At 35.1% G+C, this 20,722-nt stretch overlaps 1 protein-coding gene across 2 annotated transcripts in view; it reads left to right on the top strand.

The window, feature by feature from the left end:
- Window positions 1–20,722, top strand: part of ANO3 (anoctamin 3) — a 190,083-nt gene that overhangs the window by 77,427 nt on the left and 91,934 nt on the right. For both annotated transcript variants that reach the window (XM_036427099.2, XM_036427101.2), the window contains 3 exons: window positions 8,940–9,098; window positions 14,031–14,131; window positions 18,759–18,803. In XM_036427099.2, coding sequence (XP_036282992.1) covers window positions 8,940–9,098; window positions 14,031–14,131; window positions 18,759–18,803 — 305 coding nt within the window. The remainder of the gene's footprint in view (window positions 1–8,939; window positions 9,099–14,030; window positions 14,132–18,758; window positions 18,804–20,722) is intronic.

Here is a 20,722-nt window from a genome sequence, read left to right as displayed (position 1 = left end):
AAATTTCCTGTACCCATAGTTAATTTCTATTTCACCTACCTCTCCTCTATCTCTGGGATAGAATTAACCTATATTCCTTTTCTAAATATTTGCCCACTATTGAACTTCATTTAAATGAATCATATAATGTCTTTAGTGATTAGCGTCTGTCATTTAGTGTATTTTCAAGGCTCATCTATGTTGCAGGATGTATGAATATTTAATTCCTTTTGTATTTAATGCCAACTAATACTCTATTGCGCAGATACACCTAATTTTATTTATGTGTTCATAGGTTAGACATTGCATTGTTTCCTCTTTTTTACATTATGAAGACTGTTATTATGAATTTTCATGTACAAGTTTTGGTGTGGCTGTGTGTTTTCATTTCTCCTGGATACATACACTGGAAAGCTCTATGTGGTCATCATGCTGACATCATCTTCAAGTTTTATTGTTAGCAATAAATACTGTCAGTTATTTTCTTTATATATGTAGAACTTAAACTGATGATGTGGTAACTCTATATTTAACATTATTAGCAATCACTAAACTATTTTCCAAAGCTTCTGCACCATTTTACTTCATGATTAGTAGAGTATGAGGGTTCCAATTTTTCACATCCTTTTCAATGCTAGCTTAATTTTGTCTTCTTGATTATAGCCATCCGAATGGGTAAGAAGTGGTATCTCATTAGGGTTTTGACTTGCATTCCCCTAAGGAATTTCATTATGTTGAGAAACTTTAATGTGCTTATTGGATACTTTTATATCTTTTGGAGAAGTCTCTATTCAAACCTTTACTTATTTTAAATAGATTTTTGTGTTTTTATTATTTGTATATTATGGATATAGTCCCTTATCAGATATGTGTTTTTTGAGTATTTTTTCCATTCTGTACTTTATCTTTTCACTGTATTGATGATATTTTTATGGCACAAACATCTTTAATTTTTATGTATTTGTAATTTTGGGTATTTGTTTGTTACTTGTGCTTTTGGTATTGTATTTGAAATCGTTACCTATCCCAGGTTCTCAGATATTTACTTAAGATGTTTTAGTTTTTAATTTATAGTTTTGTTTTATTACAGTTAGGTCTATGATCCATTTTGATTAAATTTTTGTATATGATTTAAATAGGGGTCCAATTTCTTTTGCACATAGATATACAGCTGTCTATCATTTTGTTTTTAAAAAAATCATTTTTCCTTTTGAATTTTCTTAGTCCTCTTATTGAAGGTTAATTTACCATAAATGTATAGGTATATTTCTATCCTACAATTGGTGTTTGAATAAAGCCTAAAGGAGTCAAACAAATGTTTTTATATGGATACCTAGTACGTCTGGATCAACTTAATTTAATAAAGAGAGCGTAATTTAGCTTTCAATATTTTCTAGTTCTCATTGAGTTTTATTTCTTTAGCTTATTACTTATGCATGTTTTATTTTTAAATGTATAAATGTTTGTTTTCACTTGTTGTTTTTTGTTACTGAATTTTAGATCCTATGCAGAGTAGCCACACTGTGAACTTGCCTGCATGTTTCATGGCTTTTTCCTCCTTTTTCATGCCAGGAAGCCAGAGTTTTACATACCTCCCTGCTAATTTCTCTAAGAATTTCAAAATATGTATCAATATGTCTTATTTGATCAAATACTTCTCAGTTTTCATTGCAGGGTTTTGAAATGTTGTTTGACATATTGCTAGAACCACATGCCCTGACTCTCCAACTTGGTGCTACATTGTACTAGGAGGATTTTACGTCTTTCCATTTCCCCTTCAGACTTTCTTTCAGTGGTCAGAAAAAAAGAGCACCACATTCCGAAGTATGGGCTTCATATTCCAGGTGATTTGTGAAATTTGATGACATTGAATTAGCTCAGAGACTGCTTTTCATTTTGCAATAAGAGAAGCCCTAGACTCCTGTTTTCTCCTTCATGATGTGAAAGGCGCTTACTCGGGTAGAAGTAAAACAGATCTCAAGTGTCATTTACCAGTTTCCCTGAGAAGACCTTTGGATCACGTCAGAGAATGAATTCAGCTGCCAGATATTTATGTGAGCATCATTCTTTACAGAAATAAAAACCCTAGCCAGAGTCAGTGGAAAGATGTGAGAGATCTGAGAAAACAGGTCCTTGGAGAAGCATTTCGGGAGGAGAAGAGCATCATGGGATGTCAGAGCTACAAAGGCCTTTGCTTATAATAACACCCACACTTTATTTCATGGTAGAGGAATCGAGCAACAGGAGGAAATACCAGTTGTCTAAATACATTTCAGCAGGGATAGAATCAGGAGTAAAACCCAGACCCCTTCATTTTCTTCTTTTTTCTTTCTTCTGTTATGACATTTCCCATACTGTGAAGTTATCCCCCCAGTAATTCTGTTGAGTTTGATCGATGAGACCATAGCTTTCCCTCCCTCATATGGAATTTCTTTTTTTTAAATCAAACTTTTAATCTTTTTAAAAATTCATTTATTTTAATTTTTTATCTATTGATTTTAGAGAGAAATTGAGAGACAATGATTTGTTTTTCCATTTATGTACACATTGATTACTTCTTGTATGTGCCTGGACCAGAGATCAAACCCACAACCTTTCCATACCCATATGATGCTCTAATCATCTGAACTAACCTTTGAATATTTAAACGAGTTCTTTAATTTTAATTAACTCATAAATCTTCCTGTGACAGACTGTAAGAGGACCTAAATGATCTCTGCTCTCTGGTATTAAGATGGCTTCTTTCACTTAGCAGCGCAGTCATTTTTTAAAGTGCTTAAAAGTTTAATATGATTTAAAAATAAGCTATGAAGCTCTAAATGCTGTGAAGTTACCAAACACTAGAAAGAAGAGGCACCTTATGTACTACTCATTCCCAAGTGTTTCTCTTCTAAAAGTTTTCTTCTGAAGAAACCAGAAACACCAATCAGAAAGGATATATGCACCCCTATGTTTATGGCAGTGCAATTTATAATCTCTAAGATTCGGAAACAGCCTAAATGCACATCAGCAGATGAGTGGATTAAAAAACTGCTGCATCTACACAATGGAATATTATGCTGCTATAAAAAAGAAGGAATTTTTACTATTTGCAACAGCATGGATGGAACTGGAGAGTATTATGTTAAGCAAAATAAGCCAGTAGGAGAAAGATAAATATCACATGATCTCACTCATATGTAGAATATAATGATCAACATAATTTGATGAACAAGAATAGATCCAGAGACAAATGGTAGGGGCAGGGTGAGGGGTTAGAGAGCAATGAAAGGACTTTGTATGCATGCACATTAGCGTAACCAATGGACACAGACACTGGGGCGGTGGGGGCTTGCCCAGGATGGGAATGGATGGGGGGGGAGGTAGTCAATTATGGAAAAAGAAAACTTTAAACTATTAAAAAAAAAAAAAAAGTCTTCCTGGGAGAGTGAAACTCAAGAATGAGATGGAAGTCTAGCTTGGCTTGAGTCTGGAATGTCTGTGGTGCTGTTACTGCTTTGTTTCAACATATGTGCTATTTTGAAGCTGCCACCTGGTACAAACAGCTTTGTCCCATCAATTCCATATTCTGTGGGCCAGTGGGGCTGCAGAATCCACAGGCAAGCTCCTGCCTCCAGGTCAGGGGAAGGGGCATTGGCAGTGCTTGTTTCCTCCCCTGCATTCCCAAAAACATAAGCAGTGAGACAAGAGGCAGCTCTGCTTCTTCAGAACCTCCTTTATCTGGGGATTACATAGCTACACAGCTTGCACATCCTCTGTGAGTTGAGTAAAAAAGAGAGAAACAAAGCCCTATGAAAATCCCAGATGGGGCAAGTTGCTGGTAGCCCACTGCCAGGGAAAATGCTTGCTTCATGACAGATTTAGGAATTCTGCTTTTGACTCACCTTGTTGTGGGGAAAGAACATCATCAATCAGCAATGTCTCTCTTCTGCGCGTTAAGCCCCAAGTATGCTGTTATCCTGCTGGGCCTTCTGTGGCCCTATGACAAGGCACTGATTGGGTTCCTTTGGCGATGCACTAGTCTGTGAATCTGACTTTATTTTTCAAAGTCAGTGTGTCATTGCCTGCTGAATAGTAAGCAGATGGCCTAATGGAAAATATGTTGCCAAGATATCACCAGTTGTCTCTGGGAGAAAATAAAATCAATACCTCGTTAATTGTAAAAACGATTGATTCCATGGTCAGTAATGATTTTTAATCAGTAGCATGTCACACTTAGGAAATATGCACATGTAAGACAGAGCAAGAGTCAGGGGAGAAGATAGTAAAATGGAAGTAATAAAACTCTCATTGAACGCAGAAGGACTGTAGAACACAATGCTTAAGAACTGCTGCTTCGAAGCAGACTCTGCATTCTACTTCACCCTCCACCACTGATTGGCTGGCTGGCCTTGAGCACCATTTTATTGTATAAGTCGCTGGGCTAATGATAGAGCTCACATATCAAGTTATTATAAACATTAAATTAGTTGATATATAAAATTGCTTGGCTAAATACTTAGCATATAGAAAACCTTTGATAAACATTAGCTATAGTTATGACTATTGAATCAGTACAGTACAATATCCACACATATACATGTATGTATCGCTGGCTAGCAGTACTAGGTTAGAAGGCCAATTAAGCAAATGAGTTATCCTTATATAAATTTATATTTCTACAAACAGCCATTTCAGTGGTAACCCTAACAGCAATATAAAATGCAGTATGCTTTCCAGTGTCAACTGGTATTATACCTCAGCAATAGTTGAAAATGTAGAGAATGTAAAGACCTTTCCATCTGTTTTAAAGTCAGCCTCAATTTTAGCGTCTGTGAAAAAGAACAAATAATATTTATGGCTCAGTTTTTATGAACATGAAATGTGTTCATATATGCAAAGTGTGTTGAAAAGTACTTGGTTTCTGCTTAGCTTATGTTAATATGATTATTTCTTTGAATATTATTTTATTAGTTATTCTTTTCTTAATATAAGTTTTTTTCTGCCAGATTGTAATGAGCTGAAATATAATCACATAAAAATTCTGCTCTAGGATGAGAAAATTCCAGGGTTACTGATTTAGGAGGATTTGTTTTTCTATGTGGATTAAAGGTAGGATTGATCTGTTAAGAAAGCAATAAAACCAGCCAATTGCTTATCAACAGTGAAGGCCACATTTGGATAGCACTGTGGGTATATAATATATATATATATATATATATATATATATATATATATATATATGCATAGTAATTACATTTCAGTCATATTTACATTAAGCTAGGTACATTAAAATATATATGTATTAATATACTATTTTATTCCCCCAAACACAGAAAATTAAAACATTTTTCTTCATAAGTGCTATCCTACAATATATTATAAAAGGCTAATATGCAAATCAACTGAACTAAAGAATGACTGGTGCTATGATGTGCACTAACCATCAGGGGGCAGATGCCCAATGCAGTGAACTGCCCCCTGGTGGTCAGTGCCACTCAGCCCAGAAGTCAGGCTCATGCTGGCAAGCACAGTGGCAGTGGCAGGACCCTCTCCACCTCTGTGACAGTGCTAAGGATGTCAGACATCCCCTAAGGGCTCCCAGACTGCAAGAGGGTGCAGGCCCAGCTAAGGGATCCCCTCCTCCAACTTTGAGTGCACGAACCTCGAGCACTGGGCCTCTAGTTTAAAAATAAAATAAAAAATTATCTGAGAAAAGAACAAACAGTCTTTTAATTCATTCAATAGCACTTAAGTTCCACTATAGAATTTCTTCAGATCTACAGTATATGGTGTGTTCTCTGTTAGTTTGTTTTTAATAGGGATTATTTTTGTTGTCATATATATGTGATTTTCTTGAGGAAACCTTCTCATTTGTCTAAAATGAAAGAAAACCCCCCTTTTCCCCTCTGTAATAGCAAGAATATTTTTGAGGAATTGTTTTAACTCTGAAAAAAATTACAGTTACATACTAGGGTTGTTTGTATTTTTCTCTAATTAAGAATACTGAACTAGAATTTCTGGCTGAAATATGACATTGGACTAATAGTATTTATACTGTTAATTTCTAATTTTCCCTTAAAGATGTGCCAAAAGAAGATACACACACACACACACACACACACACACACACACACACACACAAATACCACCAGTGGAAACAAATAAAAGAGGTTTTCCTTATTTGAAGATTGGGTAGGATAAGATTAATAAACACAATCCTAGAACGCAGACACTTGGCCTTATTAATTGAAATCAGTGTATGATTTCAAAGGAGAGGTGTAGACTGGCCCATAATTTGTCCTCATCATTGGGCAGCAGAGTCTCAAGGTCAGGGAAACTAAGCTGCAGTGCCATTCTCAGAAAGAGCAGTCTTCTGAGCAAGCCGGAGTCATGCCCCATCCTTCTGCTCAGCCTCACTGTGCCTCTCTCTCAGAAAAAGGCTCAGTAAATTGACATGGCAATAATCAGTTTCATTCTGAATACAAAATTTGGATACAATAAGTATTATATGTGCAAGCAGATAATTGGCAGCATCTGAGACCTTTGTGTATGAGAAAAAGTATAGGCTTTCATGCAATATATTAATACTACTAAAGTTGAAAATAAGCATTTTCTGTGAATCAGAAATTTTTTCTCCATAAGTATGTAACTGACAGAAATGTATATACATGTGTACTACAAAATATACAGGTTAATGTCTATTAGTGTTTTATTTGTAATAGCCAATAGAATCTCAACAATCCAAGAGTCAGTGAATGAACTATACATATACAAATACACTTTTATGGGAAATATTTTTGTAATATTCAATATTTTCATATATAGAAGTTAGATTTTGGACAAAGGAAGATTGCAGCAATGAGGAGAAAAATGTTTTAGTATAGGTGCTGGAACAATTGGATAAGCACATAGAAATAATAAATAAGATGTGACCTCTGCCACATGCCTTAGGCAACAAAATAAATTCCAGTAGTCTTTAAATCTAAATTCCAAAATACAAATGATAAATCTTTTGGAAGATAATGGAGGAGAAATTTTTCATGATGTAGGAATAGGGAAAAACTTTTTTGAAAAGAACAAAAACATAAACTATGGAAAAACACTAACAATCTGACTGCATTAAAATTAAGAGTTTCTGAATAATTCAAAACATCATCTAATTGAGTCAAGTTTAGCCACAAACATTTGAAATGTGAATACATATTAATGTCAAAGGGCTCGTTTAGAATAGATAAACAAATCATTAGAAATGGCATTAGTAATTATGGGGGCACAAATTAAATTCCAGCAAATTATGACTAAGCACCATACCACAAAATGACTAAACATAATTTATATATATTTTTTAAAGACTAAACAAGTTATGGATTAGGGGAAACTTCAGTGCTACTGGTAGATATTTAAGTTGATTTAGAGTATTTGGCATTATCTAAAAAAAATGGAAAGCAAGCATTTCCTGTGAATTAGCAATTTTGCTCCTAAGTTACAGACTTGGTAGAAATAGATGCACATGTGTATTGCAAGATACATTTATAAATGTTTATTTTGGCTTTATTTGTAATAGCCAAGATGGGAAACAACCCAAATATCCACAATTAGTAGAAAATATAAATAAGTTTTGTTGTGCTCATATGATCTTACAAGAGTGAAAATGTGAACTATAAATATATGAAAATTAGGAATGGATTTCATGCTCATAATATTAAGAGCATCCCAGACACAAAATATTCATTGTATAATTTGCATTTACATAAAGTTTTATAGCAGACAGAACTAAATAAAGTGTTTAATATTTTTTGGTGATAAAACTAAAAAAATAATAAAGTAATGCCATAAATTATAGGATTACAGTAAATAAGGATACTACCTGGATAGTCTTGGTAGTGTTTTAAAAGGTGAAGTCAGAGAGTTTTCAAACAGTTCCAGGACCTTAATGTAAGTCTCACAAGACAGAAATTGGGTAGAAAATTGGGCAAAATCTGTGAAAAATCACTGAAATGGGTGGGCAAAGCAAGGTGCAGGCCTTAAAGTGTTGTTGATAAGTCAGCTATTTTAGTTGGATCACAACCTTATGTTCTGGGAGGAAATATTTCTTGGTGCTGGCAGCTCAGAAACTATTGTTTGGCTTAGTGTTGTTGAACAGAGGTTTAGGAAAATAATGTCTGGCCTACATATCATCTAATAAAGGAAATAATGTTGGTTTCAGTTCTCAGTACTTATGCTTTTTAAGCCATAGTACCTTTATCTTAAAATGCAAATTGTTAATGTTAAATAAGATAATACAAGGTATATTGAATAAAATGTGTGCATTCTGATGCCAGCATCAGAGAACCCATGTTCTGGTATTGGACTGCTCAATTTGAAATCCTGTTTCATCACTTCCTAGCTTGTCTCCTTCAGTAGATTGCAAATATTTAAAATAATCTATACCTATCATAATTTGAATGTAAAAACACATTTTTTAACATATTGGACTGGAGGCCTGGTGCACAAAATTCATGTATGGGGGTAGGGGGGTGTTCCTCAGCCTGACCTGCATCATCTCCAATCCAGGGGATGCCCTACTGACGACTTAAGCCTGCTTCCCATGGTTCTCTGCTCTCGGTGGGGCCAGCCTGCTCCATATCACAGGGACTGCCAAGCAGGCCATGCTGGCTGCTGCATGCAGGTTGCACTTCACTACTCCTGGGTTGCTGAGACTGTGCTGGGTGCTGCCTGTGGGCTGCACTTTCTGGCTTCCAGGTCACTATGGCAACAGCCAAGCAGGCCATGCTGGGAGCTCTTCTCCCTGCTGACAGAGGCGATTAGGTTACTTTGCATACTCACTCCTGATTGGCTGGTGGGTATTGTGAAGGTACAGACAACTTCTGTTTCTCTTTTATTAGTGTAGTTTGCTAGTATATTATCAGAAGTGACTTAAATCAAAATGTGGGTGCTTGTCTAACTCACGCTATTAACAACCATTGTTTTATTTGCAGAATGACATGAATTACATAGCATCCAGTGGACTTCTATTCAAAGATGGCAAAAAGCGGATTGATTACATTCTGGTTTATAGAAAGTCAAATATACAGTTTGACAAAAGGAATACATTTGAAAAGAACCTCAGGGCAGAAGGCTTGATGTTGGAAAAGGAGGTAAGTCTTAATAGTCTTAATTATGTGGTATAATATGCTGAAAGAAAGATGTTCTTTTAGGTTTTAGTATGGAAAGTGTGTAGCACATAGCTTTATAAAATATATGGTTATTTTCTCCCAAATGAAAAAGAAATGCATACTATATATGGTCCAGTCAAATTTGTATTCCTTTTTTATTCTGTGCCTTTTGTAAATTTATTTTTTTCAAAGTGCATAACAGTTATTACATTTTTTTTAATTGGAGGAGAAATAATTATACCTATACAAAGTACAAACCGCTATGAAGGAAAAATGAAATGTTGAAAGAAGAGAGATTGCTAAATTATTAGTGTCTGGGTTTTAATATTGAAACTATGGTGATTTTCTTCCCAATCCTTTTTTTTTTTTTTTTTATGCTGTTGTTAAAGCCTAGAGCAATTTTAGGATCACAGCACAATTTTGATTTTTTTACTCTGCAAAGTTTTGCCTTCTCCAGAATGTCATATAGTGAAATCACAGTGCATAGCCTTTTCAGGTAGCATTTTTCACAGAGTTGTATACATTTATGTTTCCTTCATGTCCTTCATGTCTGTTCATATTTTTATAGCTCCTTACTTTTTAGTGTGGAATATTATTCCATTGTCTGGGATGCAGGAAGAAATGGAAAGGAGAAAAAGATTAAGGAAATAGGAGAGAGATGAGATTAAAAAAAAAAAAAAAGAGTAAAGGTCTTTGGGAAGATCTTAATAATGTTATAATATCAAGTATAATACCAGGGAAATCAAGATTTCTGAATTATCTTTTAAAGTCAATTTTCTACAACTATTTCTTGTCAAAGGTATTTTTGCAAAAGGTTTATTTTTACTTATGTTTCTAATTCTAAAAGTAATAACATTGATTTTTTTTAATGGTTGGGTTAAATACGGTAGGACTAGATGAATTATCCCAATGTTAGTGTGTAAAATTAGCCTGTTGTGACAAATGCACTTTGAGTGAACAAAAACATATTTCTATAAAAAGCATTTTAACATTATATCATACAAATGATTGCCTTAAGGTTTCTTTGTATTGACTTCCTATTGCTGTTTAACAAATTACTACCCATTTAGCAGTTTAAAACAAAAGCCATTTATTAACACACTAGAGGCCAGTGCATGAAAATTCATTCACTGGAGGGGATCCCTCAGCCTGGCCTGTCCCCTTTCATAGTCTGGGAACCCTCAGGGAGGCGATCAGAGGAAGGCTATGCGCCCATTACACCTCTGCTGCTGCCACTGCTGGCAGCTCAAGCCTCAGCTGGCCCTGGTTACCTGAGTCTTTGGTGGCCCTTGGCAGTTGGGCAGCCATCATCTGAGGCTTACCTGTGCCTTGGGCTGGCCCTGGGTGACTTGGGGACTGAGGAGTCTGGGGGACTACAGAGGCAGGCATGCCTGCTGCCCTGGTAGGGCTGAGGGGAATGGGCGCTGCCATCTTTGAGAGTGTGACAGTCAATTAGCATATTCCCTCCTTATTTGCTGTGGGTGCTGCCATCTTTGCGATGGCATGAGGGTCAATTAACATAGTCCCTCTTTATTTTAGATAGGATAGTTTAGTTTCTCACAAGACTTAAATCAGTGTGTTAGCCTGTATTCACACCTGGAGCTCCAAGCATTCTTAAGCTTATATAATTGTGGTAGGATCTGAATCCTTGTGGCTGTACAGCTGAGGTTCCCATTTCCTTGCTGGCTGTCAGCCAGGGACTGTTCTCAGCTCCTAGAACCCATTCTCATTACTTTTCACATGGCTACCCACCTCCATTTTCAAAACCAATGATGGAGAATCTTCATTGTGTCCCTCTCCTATTTTGATTCTTTCTTGCCAGGAAGAGTTCAGTTCCTTTTAGGAGCTCATCTGCCATGGAGGATACTCTATTTTTATTAACAGCAAATGTGACATATAACAAACTCAATTATGGGAGGGAATATTCCATCCTATTCACATGTCCCCAGGATTGTACAGGACAAGGACAGCCATGGAGGACAAGGATCTTGGAGAACATGTTATAATTCTGCCAGCCACACTATTAAAAAACAGCAGCAACATGAAGAAGTATACTGCCCTTCTAAGCAAACAGACTTAGAAACTGCCTCTATGATGACAAGATAGAATCTAAGTATATTTTTAGTTTAAAGCTTATTATTTTTACTGATGACTAACTGTTTTTGTAAATACAGCCACTTGAACTACCAAAATGAACATTTTGCACTATAATAAACATCTTTTTTTCTGTCAAAGTTTCAACTATTAAAAGCTATGGCCTTTGGTGGCAACTTAACTTTAATCAATATCATTGAAAATATTTAGGGCTTATGACAGGCAGAAAGGGGACACTGAAGTGGTGAAATGTCAGCAAGATTGGGTTTTTAGCTAAAAAAAAAAAGGGAGTATTTCTTAGTGAACAGTCCTCATTTTTAAAATTTATATTTAGTAGAGCTAAGTGTAGAGCCTGGCACTGAGTAGGTCACAAGTCCTCATAAAATTGTATGTTGATGTGAACAGTTGTTAGATAGTTACATCATGAACAGATAATGATGCATATTTGAAGGCCACAAAAATAAATAGGTACATAATCTGTACCTGTCAGGTTAGTGCTTTGTTATCCAAATACATTCCAAGAATATACCAGCAATTTGTCTTTATCTGACTCAATACCATGAGCAACCCCATTCTATTTTATTTTAGTTATCTGCCACCAACATACTAAAGTGACTTTGTAATTTCCTCCTCTCTCAGGAGCGAATGCTCTACCTCCTGGAAATTTTGGGTGCAATAATTAAATAATAATGTGAAGAATGAAGGCAGTTAGTGTTTTGTTCCTTCAGCAAAGCCTGCCTTCCCTAGAGCTACACAGAATAGTGGCAGACTGGGAGCTTTTGATTGTAAGAGAGAAAGCCAATATTTTCCCATGTCAATCACTTCCCTTCACCAAACCAAGCTGTAGCTACTAGTACAAGAAAATGAAACACCTTTTTTTTTTTTTAAAAATAAAGGTATAAAAAATAAGAATTATGTTGAGGTACGGTAATTATAAAAGAAATACAGTTCATGCTGCTTGAAAAGATCTACATTTAAAATTAAGACATACAAAATTAGAAATATTCTTGCTCTGTGTGTAGTTAGCTTGACATTTTACTCATTGGTGATAGAGTTCATGTAGAAACATCCTCCTAAAACACCCTGTTAGGTGCATTAGATTATTTCACATTTAAAGGTTGACTGGAATAAATTAATAATCAGTGCTAAGCCATCTATTCATGATGCTAATTTGATTCCTCACATAGCACCTCTTCCAGAATCATTCTGGCTTAATTGCTTTCTTATCTCCACTCTCTCTTGCTTAGGTACAAGTTATAAGGAATGTACTCAAAATAAGTTACATCCATTCATTTATTAAACATTTATCAATTAGTATTTTTCTCATTCTGTACCTTTTATTTAAAATAAACATATTCCAAGTAGAGAAGGTCTTTGGAAATTGTACTCATGTGAAAGCTTTTAACGCTTTTCCCATGGTGCTTTGCAAAATACCTCAATAAGCTGTGAGAGAGAAAAAAGCAATTATGGTCCAAATTTTTGGACATTCAGATTATGTTTTTCAACTTTTTATATATTTTTAGCAAGTACATGCATATTAAATTGTCTTACAAGTTTTCTAGTGAGAAACCCAGAATTAACTTGACCATTGGATACATTCCCCAAACAAACAACTCTTTTTTCATAATACTGTACTCTTTGGAACAAACTTTTGCAAATGCTAGTCTGTGACAGTTCCTGCCCTATGCCATCATTGGTGAAGCTGCCTTCTACATTATTGTTAATCCAATGAATGTCTCATTGCTTTTTAATAATTCTGCTTAAAAGTGTTGCTAATATAAATTGGAAATATTGTTCTGGCAAACTTGTGAAATTAGCCATCTCTAAAATAGACGGCTTTGTGGATAGTAGTTGAATATAAAATTTTACAGTTTCATTTTAAGAGCTAGATGATTTTAAATTAAACCTATAAATCTCTTCCATACTTTAGAGTTTTTAAGACTGGTATATTTCTTGAGAAGGTCCATCTAGTTGAAATTCAAATGAGCGAGGCTTACCAACTAGAATCCTACTATGTCTAACCTGGCAGATGTATCTAAATGGGAACAGATAGCAGACTTAGACTACTGGACCACATCTAAGAATTTTGATGACTATTGGGCTCAAAGAGGTATCTGATTCTTTGTTAATGATATGAGGAAAGTATCCAGAACAATGGGATCCAATTTTGAGATTTCTGAAGATGTAGGCCAAGGTACACATTTTTCATTGAAAATTCTTTAGAGAAATCTGATTCACACCTGACTCTGCTTTAAAAACTCTTGTCTAGATCAAAGACACTCAACTTCTTGTGGCATCTTGATATGGGAAGAAGTAGACTGAAAGGTTAGAGTAAGTCTGCAAATTTGACAACTTTGTAAGGTAGTGGCCTTGTATGATTTATACTCATCCCCCTGCCCCACCAGGATTTCTATAGTACTGAGCAAGTAATGGTTACTCAATAAAATAGGCTCAAAGAATCAATGAATGAATTAATTAATGACTGGTGAGCAAGAAGGAGAGGACCTTGACAAAGTACCCAACAAGAATAATTTACGATCCTAATTGGCTCCTAATTTTTCTCATTGGGGATCTTGTATCTTGGTAATGATTAACATGAGAAAATGCACTAACTCATATCATGATTATTCCTTGCATATGATTCATTATTAAATTTTTATTTAAGATTTTTATGCATTAAGAAGTTTTATTCATAAAAATTACTTTTAAATTAGTGAAAGTATATACATGTATAGATAAGAGGACAATGCTCTTTTCTCTCCAATCAAATTGCCCCACTCTGATTCTCAATAATGGTGCCTGTCCTGCTGTCCTTTGCAGCCAGCCGTTGCGAATGCTGATATCATGTTTATTAAAATTCACATTCCATGGGACACGTTGTGCAAGTATGCAGAGAGGCTGAATATCAGGATGCCCTTCAGGTACTTTCTAATTTTATTTCATCTCTCTAAGTGTATATTAGGATTGGTCTAGACATTTTGCAAAACCTTAGGGCAATAAATGAAACCATTTCGACAAGGGAAATGCTTTTTCTTCCAGAGGCTGGGTAATCTTGGACACTTTTTCTCTCTTCTGGTTTCTTTCTCTAATGTGGTTAACTTTCTGCTTCCTTAGATACTTTATATCATTGCTCGGTGGACTTGCCTAGAGGGAGAGAAACATAATCATTTTCAAATTTTAACTGATAACGTAAATCCCAAGATCAATCTCACTTCTTATTTCATATGGGGACATAGAACTCTTATTGTTTTTATGGAAGGAAGGCAATGTAAAATGCACCATCCTTATGTATACAAATGCAGTGTTCTTCTCTGGATATTGGTTAGCAAGAATCATCACTTAGATGCAATTCAACCAGATGGTTTCTTAGCTCTGTCCTTAGTATCAATGGAAAATAGTAATGAGATGCCTGCTCATTTCAAAGATTTTTCAGTCCTTCCTATAGGTAAGCAAATATTGAACAGACATGTTTTCTGATATTGTGTATCTTGTGTTATATGCAGAATGTTTCACCTTCCTTCATCATTTCTCAAAATAAAATTCAACAGTTTTCCTACTATGCACACAGTGTTAACTCACATTGAATATATGAACATTTACATTTATTCGGAACTCAGTGTGCTTTATCAGCTGCTAAGAATGCTTTAAAAGGTTCACAGTATCAAGGTATCAATAAAACAGGCATCTAGATAATGAAAATGAAAGAACAGTAAGAGTGCAAGTCATACATATAGAGGTATTTCTCATATCCGATAGCATGAAAAAGGCCAACTCTGTTAAGAGTTCTGGCATCCTTAAGTCTTAGGCTATTCACTTTTTTTTTTATATATATATTTTATTGATTTTTTACAGAGAGGAAGGGAGAGAGACAGAGACCTAGAAAAGTCAATGAGAGAAACACTGACCAGCTGCCTCCTGCACACCCCCCACCGGGGATGTGCCCGTAACCAAGGCACATGCCCCTGACCGGAATCGAACCCGGGACCTTCCAGTCTGCAGACTGACGCTCTACCACTGAGCCAAACCGGTTTCGACTATTCACTTTTTAAAAAAATGATATTATTGTTTTATTTCCTGGCAATGGTGCATTTGAAATAAGAGTTCTGATACATCGAAGAAAGAAGTATAAAAACTGTAAAACCTATGCAGTTTGCCATCTCTTTTTCTTGATGTTGTGTCTGATTTTTTTTTTAAATGTATTTTTAATGATTTCAAGGAAGAGGGGAGAGGGAGAAAGAGAATAAAACATCAGTGCTGAAAGAGAATCATGGATTGGCTGCCTCCTGGATGCCCCCTACTGGAGCTCAAGCCCAATCTAGGCATGTGCCCAAACTGGGAATTGATCCATGACCTCCTGGTTCAAAGGTTAACTCTCATCCGCTGAGCAATGCTAGTCCGACTGAAATTTTCATCTTTTATAATGTTTTTCAGAATAATACTGTATTGTGAAACTTTTGGAAAGTGCCACTGAAATTCTTGTGATTTAATAATAATATATTAGAAAATATGCAACATTTCCCAAAGTGTATCAAAGTGTACCACATGCTCTTAAGTAGAAAAAATATTCGGTGACCAAATATGCTTCGAGTTTCTGAGCTATACAATGTTCCTTCACAGTAGGAATTTTTTAGAGAACCTGTTCTCATCCTTAGAGTTCCTCAAAGTCACCTGGGAAATTGTAAAATTAAAGGTTCCTGGAACCAACACCAGAGTTCTGGTGTATTAAGTCTAGGATATGGTTGGGTATATACATTTGAAACAAATATCTCAAATGATTCTGATACAGGTGAGAAAGAAATAACTCAGAGATTTTAATATATAACAGCTATATACTTTTTACAAACTTCAAAAATCGGTTATATAGAGCAATATTTCCCAAATTTCCATCTGATTATGTTTTTAATAATTTTAATATGATGGTGTGCTTGGGAAAATAGCTGGAGAAATGCTGGAACACAGTATTCTTTGGAAATATCATTCCAGATCAGTTTAAATAATAGATACAGTATTAACTAATTTTTTTAGTAACTAATCACTCATTTATTTATGATACTCCTAAAATTTGGGATAGTTCTCAGCATCTAAAAAGAGAATGCTATTCAAGCATAAACTACATGACCAAGTGTTTTCATGATGGCCAATTCAGTTTCCAACTGTCAAGTGTTTTCACATTTAAAAAAAAATCTTTGTATTTTTGTATTGATTTCTAAGAGAGAAAGGGAGAGGGAGAGAGAGATAGAAACGTCAATGATGAGAGAGAATCATTGGCTGCCTCCTGCATGTCCCCGACTGGGGATCAAACACACAACCTGGGCATGTGCCCTGAACAGGAATGGAACCATGACCTCTTAGTTGATAGGTCGATGCTCAACCACTGAACCACGATGGCTAGGCAAGTGTCCTCACATTTAAGAACATATATACTGTCTTAAAATTAAAATATACAAGAATAATACAGAACGGAATAGGAAAAATACATATTTCTTTTTAAGGATTTATGCATAAAAATGTTACCCATCTTTGGCTAATCTGTGTATTTATTCATTGTTGAAATATACATATTACATTCCACAAAGAAAAGCTGCAAATTTATTTAGAAAAATGATAATAAAATTATAAACCTGTCTGCAATTTTTTCAGTTAACTTATTGAATAAACATGAATTTTGAAAAATTTATCTACTTTTCAGCTTGAATGTATGTGCCAAATTGTATGTACTGTATTTTCTAGCTAATTCTTTGCTTGATTATTTGTCCAAAGTAAATATGGCCTACATATCAGATTTAATGTTTTACAATTAACCAAGAATATTTCAGAGGATTAAAGTAGTCTACATTTTCCAGTTTTTATTCTATCAGGAAGGACTTAATCTGTCTCCTCTATAGTCTAGAAATATCAAGTCCTGCTTTCATTATTTTTCTCTTGATTTAGAAATGTTTCCTATTCATTCTTAGCCTGCTTTCACATTAAAACTGTCAAACATATTTTAGGATGATTCAGTCATCCTATATCTTCTCAGGAAGAGTTCCCAGATGGGGTGAACCTTCCATTTTTCCTCAAGCTTCTCCTCCCACAAATATTTTAAATATAGCAAATTTGGGGGAATACTGAAAAGTTATTAAGAACAATCTTCTCTTTCTACATAAAAGAACAATCCTTTTTAATCATAATTAGGATTAAATTCAGATCACTTTTTGAATGCAAAAGATTCTTTACTCAAAAAATAAAATAACATAATATAGGAAGCCCAATATGTAAAACAGATCAAAGTTGAATCATTCGGCTTGATAGGAGAAGGGAATCCTGGGTCCCAGGCCTGTGACTGCCCTCCTCACTCAGCCCTACTGTCATCTTCACATGTGGCCACCTGCCTCTGTGAAACACTCATTGGAAACAGTATTGAGATAATTATTTATGGTTAATTTTGAGTGGTTGTTGTAATAGGTGGGTCAATAGGTAGATAAACACTGCCCTGATGCAAGGTGTAAATTAGCAGACTCTTTTCAAGGGAAAAATAAAGTTCTGTACCCATATAGTACAGTCAATAAATGATCCTCAATGTGCAATTTATACTCCAGTGATTACCAAATTAGTTGCAGTTCCTGAATCTTAACATTTGATCTTGCTCCCATTACCATTTCATATGCTGTCCAGAATGCCGTGCCCCAAGTACTCACTCAGAGGACTCTTCCCACTCATGCTTCAAGATTTCCCACAGATAACCCATCCTCCGGGAAGGCTTCCCTGTCTCCTTTCTCCTCCACCTACAGAAACCAATTGGGATCTCTTCCTGGGTACTTCCACAGCTCTCTCTGTTACCCTGCCTGGTCACACTTCATTGTAACTTCCACTTGTCTCCTCAATGGTAAAGGAAGCTCTTTGAGGGAAAAGACCCTCTTTATTTTCTAAATCTTTAAAGGTTATACTTTATTATTCCTTGCAAAATCAGAAATATTCATTACATATATGTTTGTATAGATGGATGGATGGATGACTTCATATAAAAATGTTCCAGTTAATATGCATTTTGTAGCAGAAGTGAAACCTTTAAAAAATAGAATGAAAAAATCAGAATTCAAAAGTGATTTATCGATTTATAAGTGATTTTGCTGTTAGTAACGTAGATTCTGAAATTAAAATAATGTAAATTCAGAATTATTTCCACCTTTAAAAATTTTTATCTTTATTGTTGAAAGTTAATTACAGATTACTTCCTCTCTCTTCCCCACACCCCCCTGCCCCCAGCTTCCCCCAATGACCTCTTCTAGTCTGTCCTCTGCCCCAGGCCTTCCACACACTGTTGTCTGTGTCCATGGGTTTTGTATACATGCATATAAATTATTTGGTTACTCTTTTTCCCACCCATCCACCCATCTCTGCCTTCTCTCTGAGATTCCACAGTCTGTCCTACTATACAGGCTGAGTTTATGTCTTCCTTAAGCATTTGAAAGTTGGAATATTGAAATGCTCAATACGATTGAATGTTGTCATTCACTGGTTTCACTATTTTCACTTGACTTTTCCCAAATGATGTTTATTATTTTTCAGGAAAAGATCCTATTACACTGACCCACGGAGCAAATCAACGGGCAGGTTGGTGGGTGATGCCTGATTTGTTTATGACTACCTTGTTACTGAGGGGGAGGATAGAAATATATTCAATTACCCTTACCAGCAGTTGTAAATTTTAGGGGAAAAACACACTTTATTGATTTATTTAAGAGGTATCAAAATGACTTGTGTCAAATTTAAAATGTTCAAAAACAGGTAAATGTTTTTGTTTTGTTTTTTTATGCACCATTGAAACTCTTGTAATCCTCACTTGACATAATTGCAATTATATCTCCCATTTTAGGAGATTTTAATTTTAGAAATAGTTATAAAACCAGATTTATAGGTAAATGTTCACCCAGTAGAGTAATAGAACAGACCCAATAGAGATCTCTTATTTGACAGGTGGTAAAGGAAAGGTGATCATTCATAGCGGTGAATCTCCATGCAGCACCTTTTGAATCAAAGACCTACTCTTATTCCACCACCTGAATCTGACTTTCTTATCCTAGCATTGAAAACAAACTTATTTTCAAGAGTGCTTCATCTCTTGCCTATTTGGGTAACAGTAGCTATGGCAAAGGAATTAATCACACTGCAAGCCTGAAACAGAAGAAATTATCTCACCTGAATGCCTGTCTCTGTTTCACTAGAGGAAATGATTTTGCCTTTGCTGATACTAAAACAAAAGGCTCCTTACACTGGGCTGTTTTTTTGCTCGTTGCAAAAGAATCAGTTAGCAAAAACAAAATGTGAATGTGGCAGAGTATGCTCTATTGAACAGTATTGCAAGTCAGAATGACAGAAACCAGAAGCATATAGTGCAAATATCAGTTCATTTTAGGAAAAGATTCAGTAAATCTAGTTCTTTTACCAAGAAAATGGCTGAATATAATTTAGAACTTTACAATAAAAAAAAAAATTCAGTTTAAAATCAGGGAATATTGATGTCTTTTAGATGTGATCAGGATTGGTAACAAGATAAGTAAGTCATGGGGGCGGGGATGTGAGAGACTTAATATTAAGTACTAAAGGAATCAGTATGCAAATCACTCTTTTTAAAAACTATTGTTAACGATGATCTTCAGCCAAGTCCAATTTTTGTTGTCCAGCTAGCATGCTTGGATTTAGAATAGACTTTGATCATTGCCCTTGTTCCTATTTGGTCCTCGTCTATGTAGTAAATTTCCAAAGTTATTTTTGCATAACAAAGCCAAAGTCATTGGAATATTGTGATTTATAAATTTACAACTGCAGGTTTTTCTTTTTTTTTTCTGCACATGCCTGCTCAGTGATGGACATGTTGCTAAATGTCTGGGTTCATTTTCATGTGCTCTATTGAATTAGTGAGATTTTGCTGCTGTGTAATTAGTGAGTTTTCTGATAAACAGGCATAATTTTTTTCCAGAGACTTGCAGAAGGGTAAAATGATGCATGTTAAAATAGCAACAGATGTCTATTTATGTGGTACTGTCTTAACTTAGTTTTAGCATAAATGTGTTTAGAATGGCTAATAAATCTGTGTATATTAAATCCTAATGAACCATTTTATTTTTTATAATATTTTATTGTTTTTTGTTTGTTTGTTTGTTTGTTTGTTTTAGTGGGAGGAAGGGAGAGAAAGAGAGAGGAAGAGAAACATATAGGTGCAAGAGAAACATCTACTGGTTGCCTCTTGCACACACCTAGACAGGATTGAACCCACAACCTTAGTATGTGCCCTGACCAGACCCAACCTCTTGGTATACAGGACAAAGTTCTAACCACCCAAGTACACATTTTTAGGGCACAACATTTTTAGTGGTCAGAAAAAAATTTTTTTAAAAAATATTTTTGGTCAAATTTAAAAGTAACCTAGAAAAATGAAAACTATACTGTGGGTCCTATGTTTTATTATCCTTTGTATTTTTTCTTTCATGAAATGAAAATTCAGTTATCAGTTATTTCAAATGATTATTAAA

The sequence above is a fragment of the Pipistrellus kuhlii genome, unplaced genomic scaffold, assembly GCF_014108245.1.
Source record: "Pipistrellus kuhlii isolate mPipKuh1 unplaced genomic scaffold, mPipKuh1.p scaffold_m20_p_9, whole genome shotgun sequence".
Lineage (NCBI taxonomy): Eukaryota > Metazoa > Chordata > Mammalia > Chiroptera > Vespertilionidae > Pipistrellus > Pipistrellus kuhlii.
Note: the sequence above shows the minus strand (reverse complement) of the source record. Positions and strands in the feature narration are given on the sequence as shown.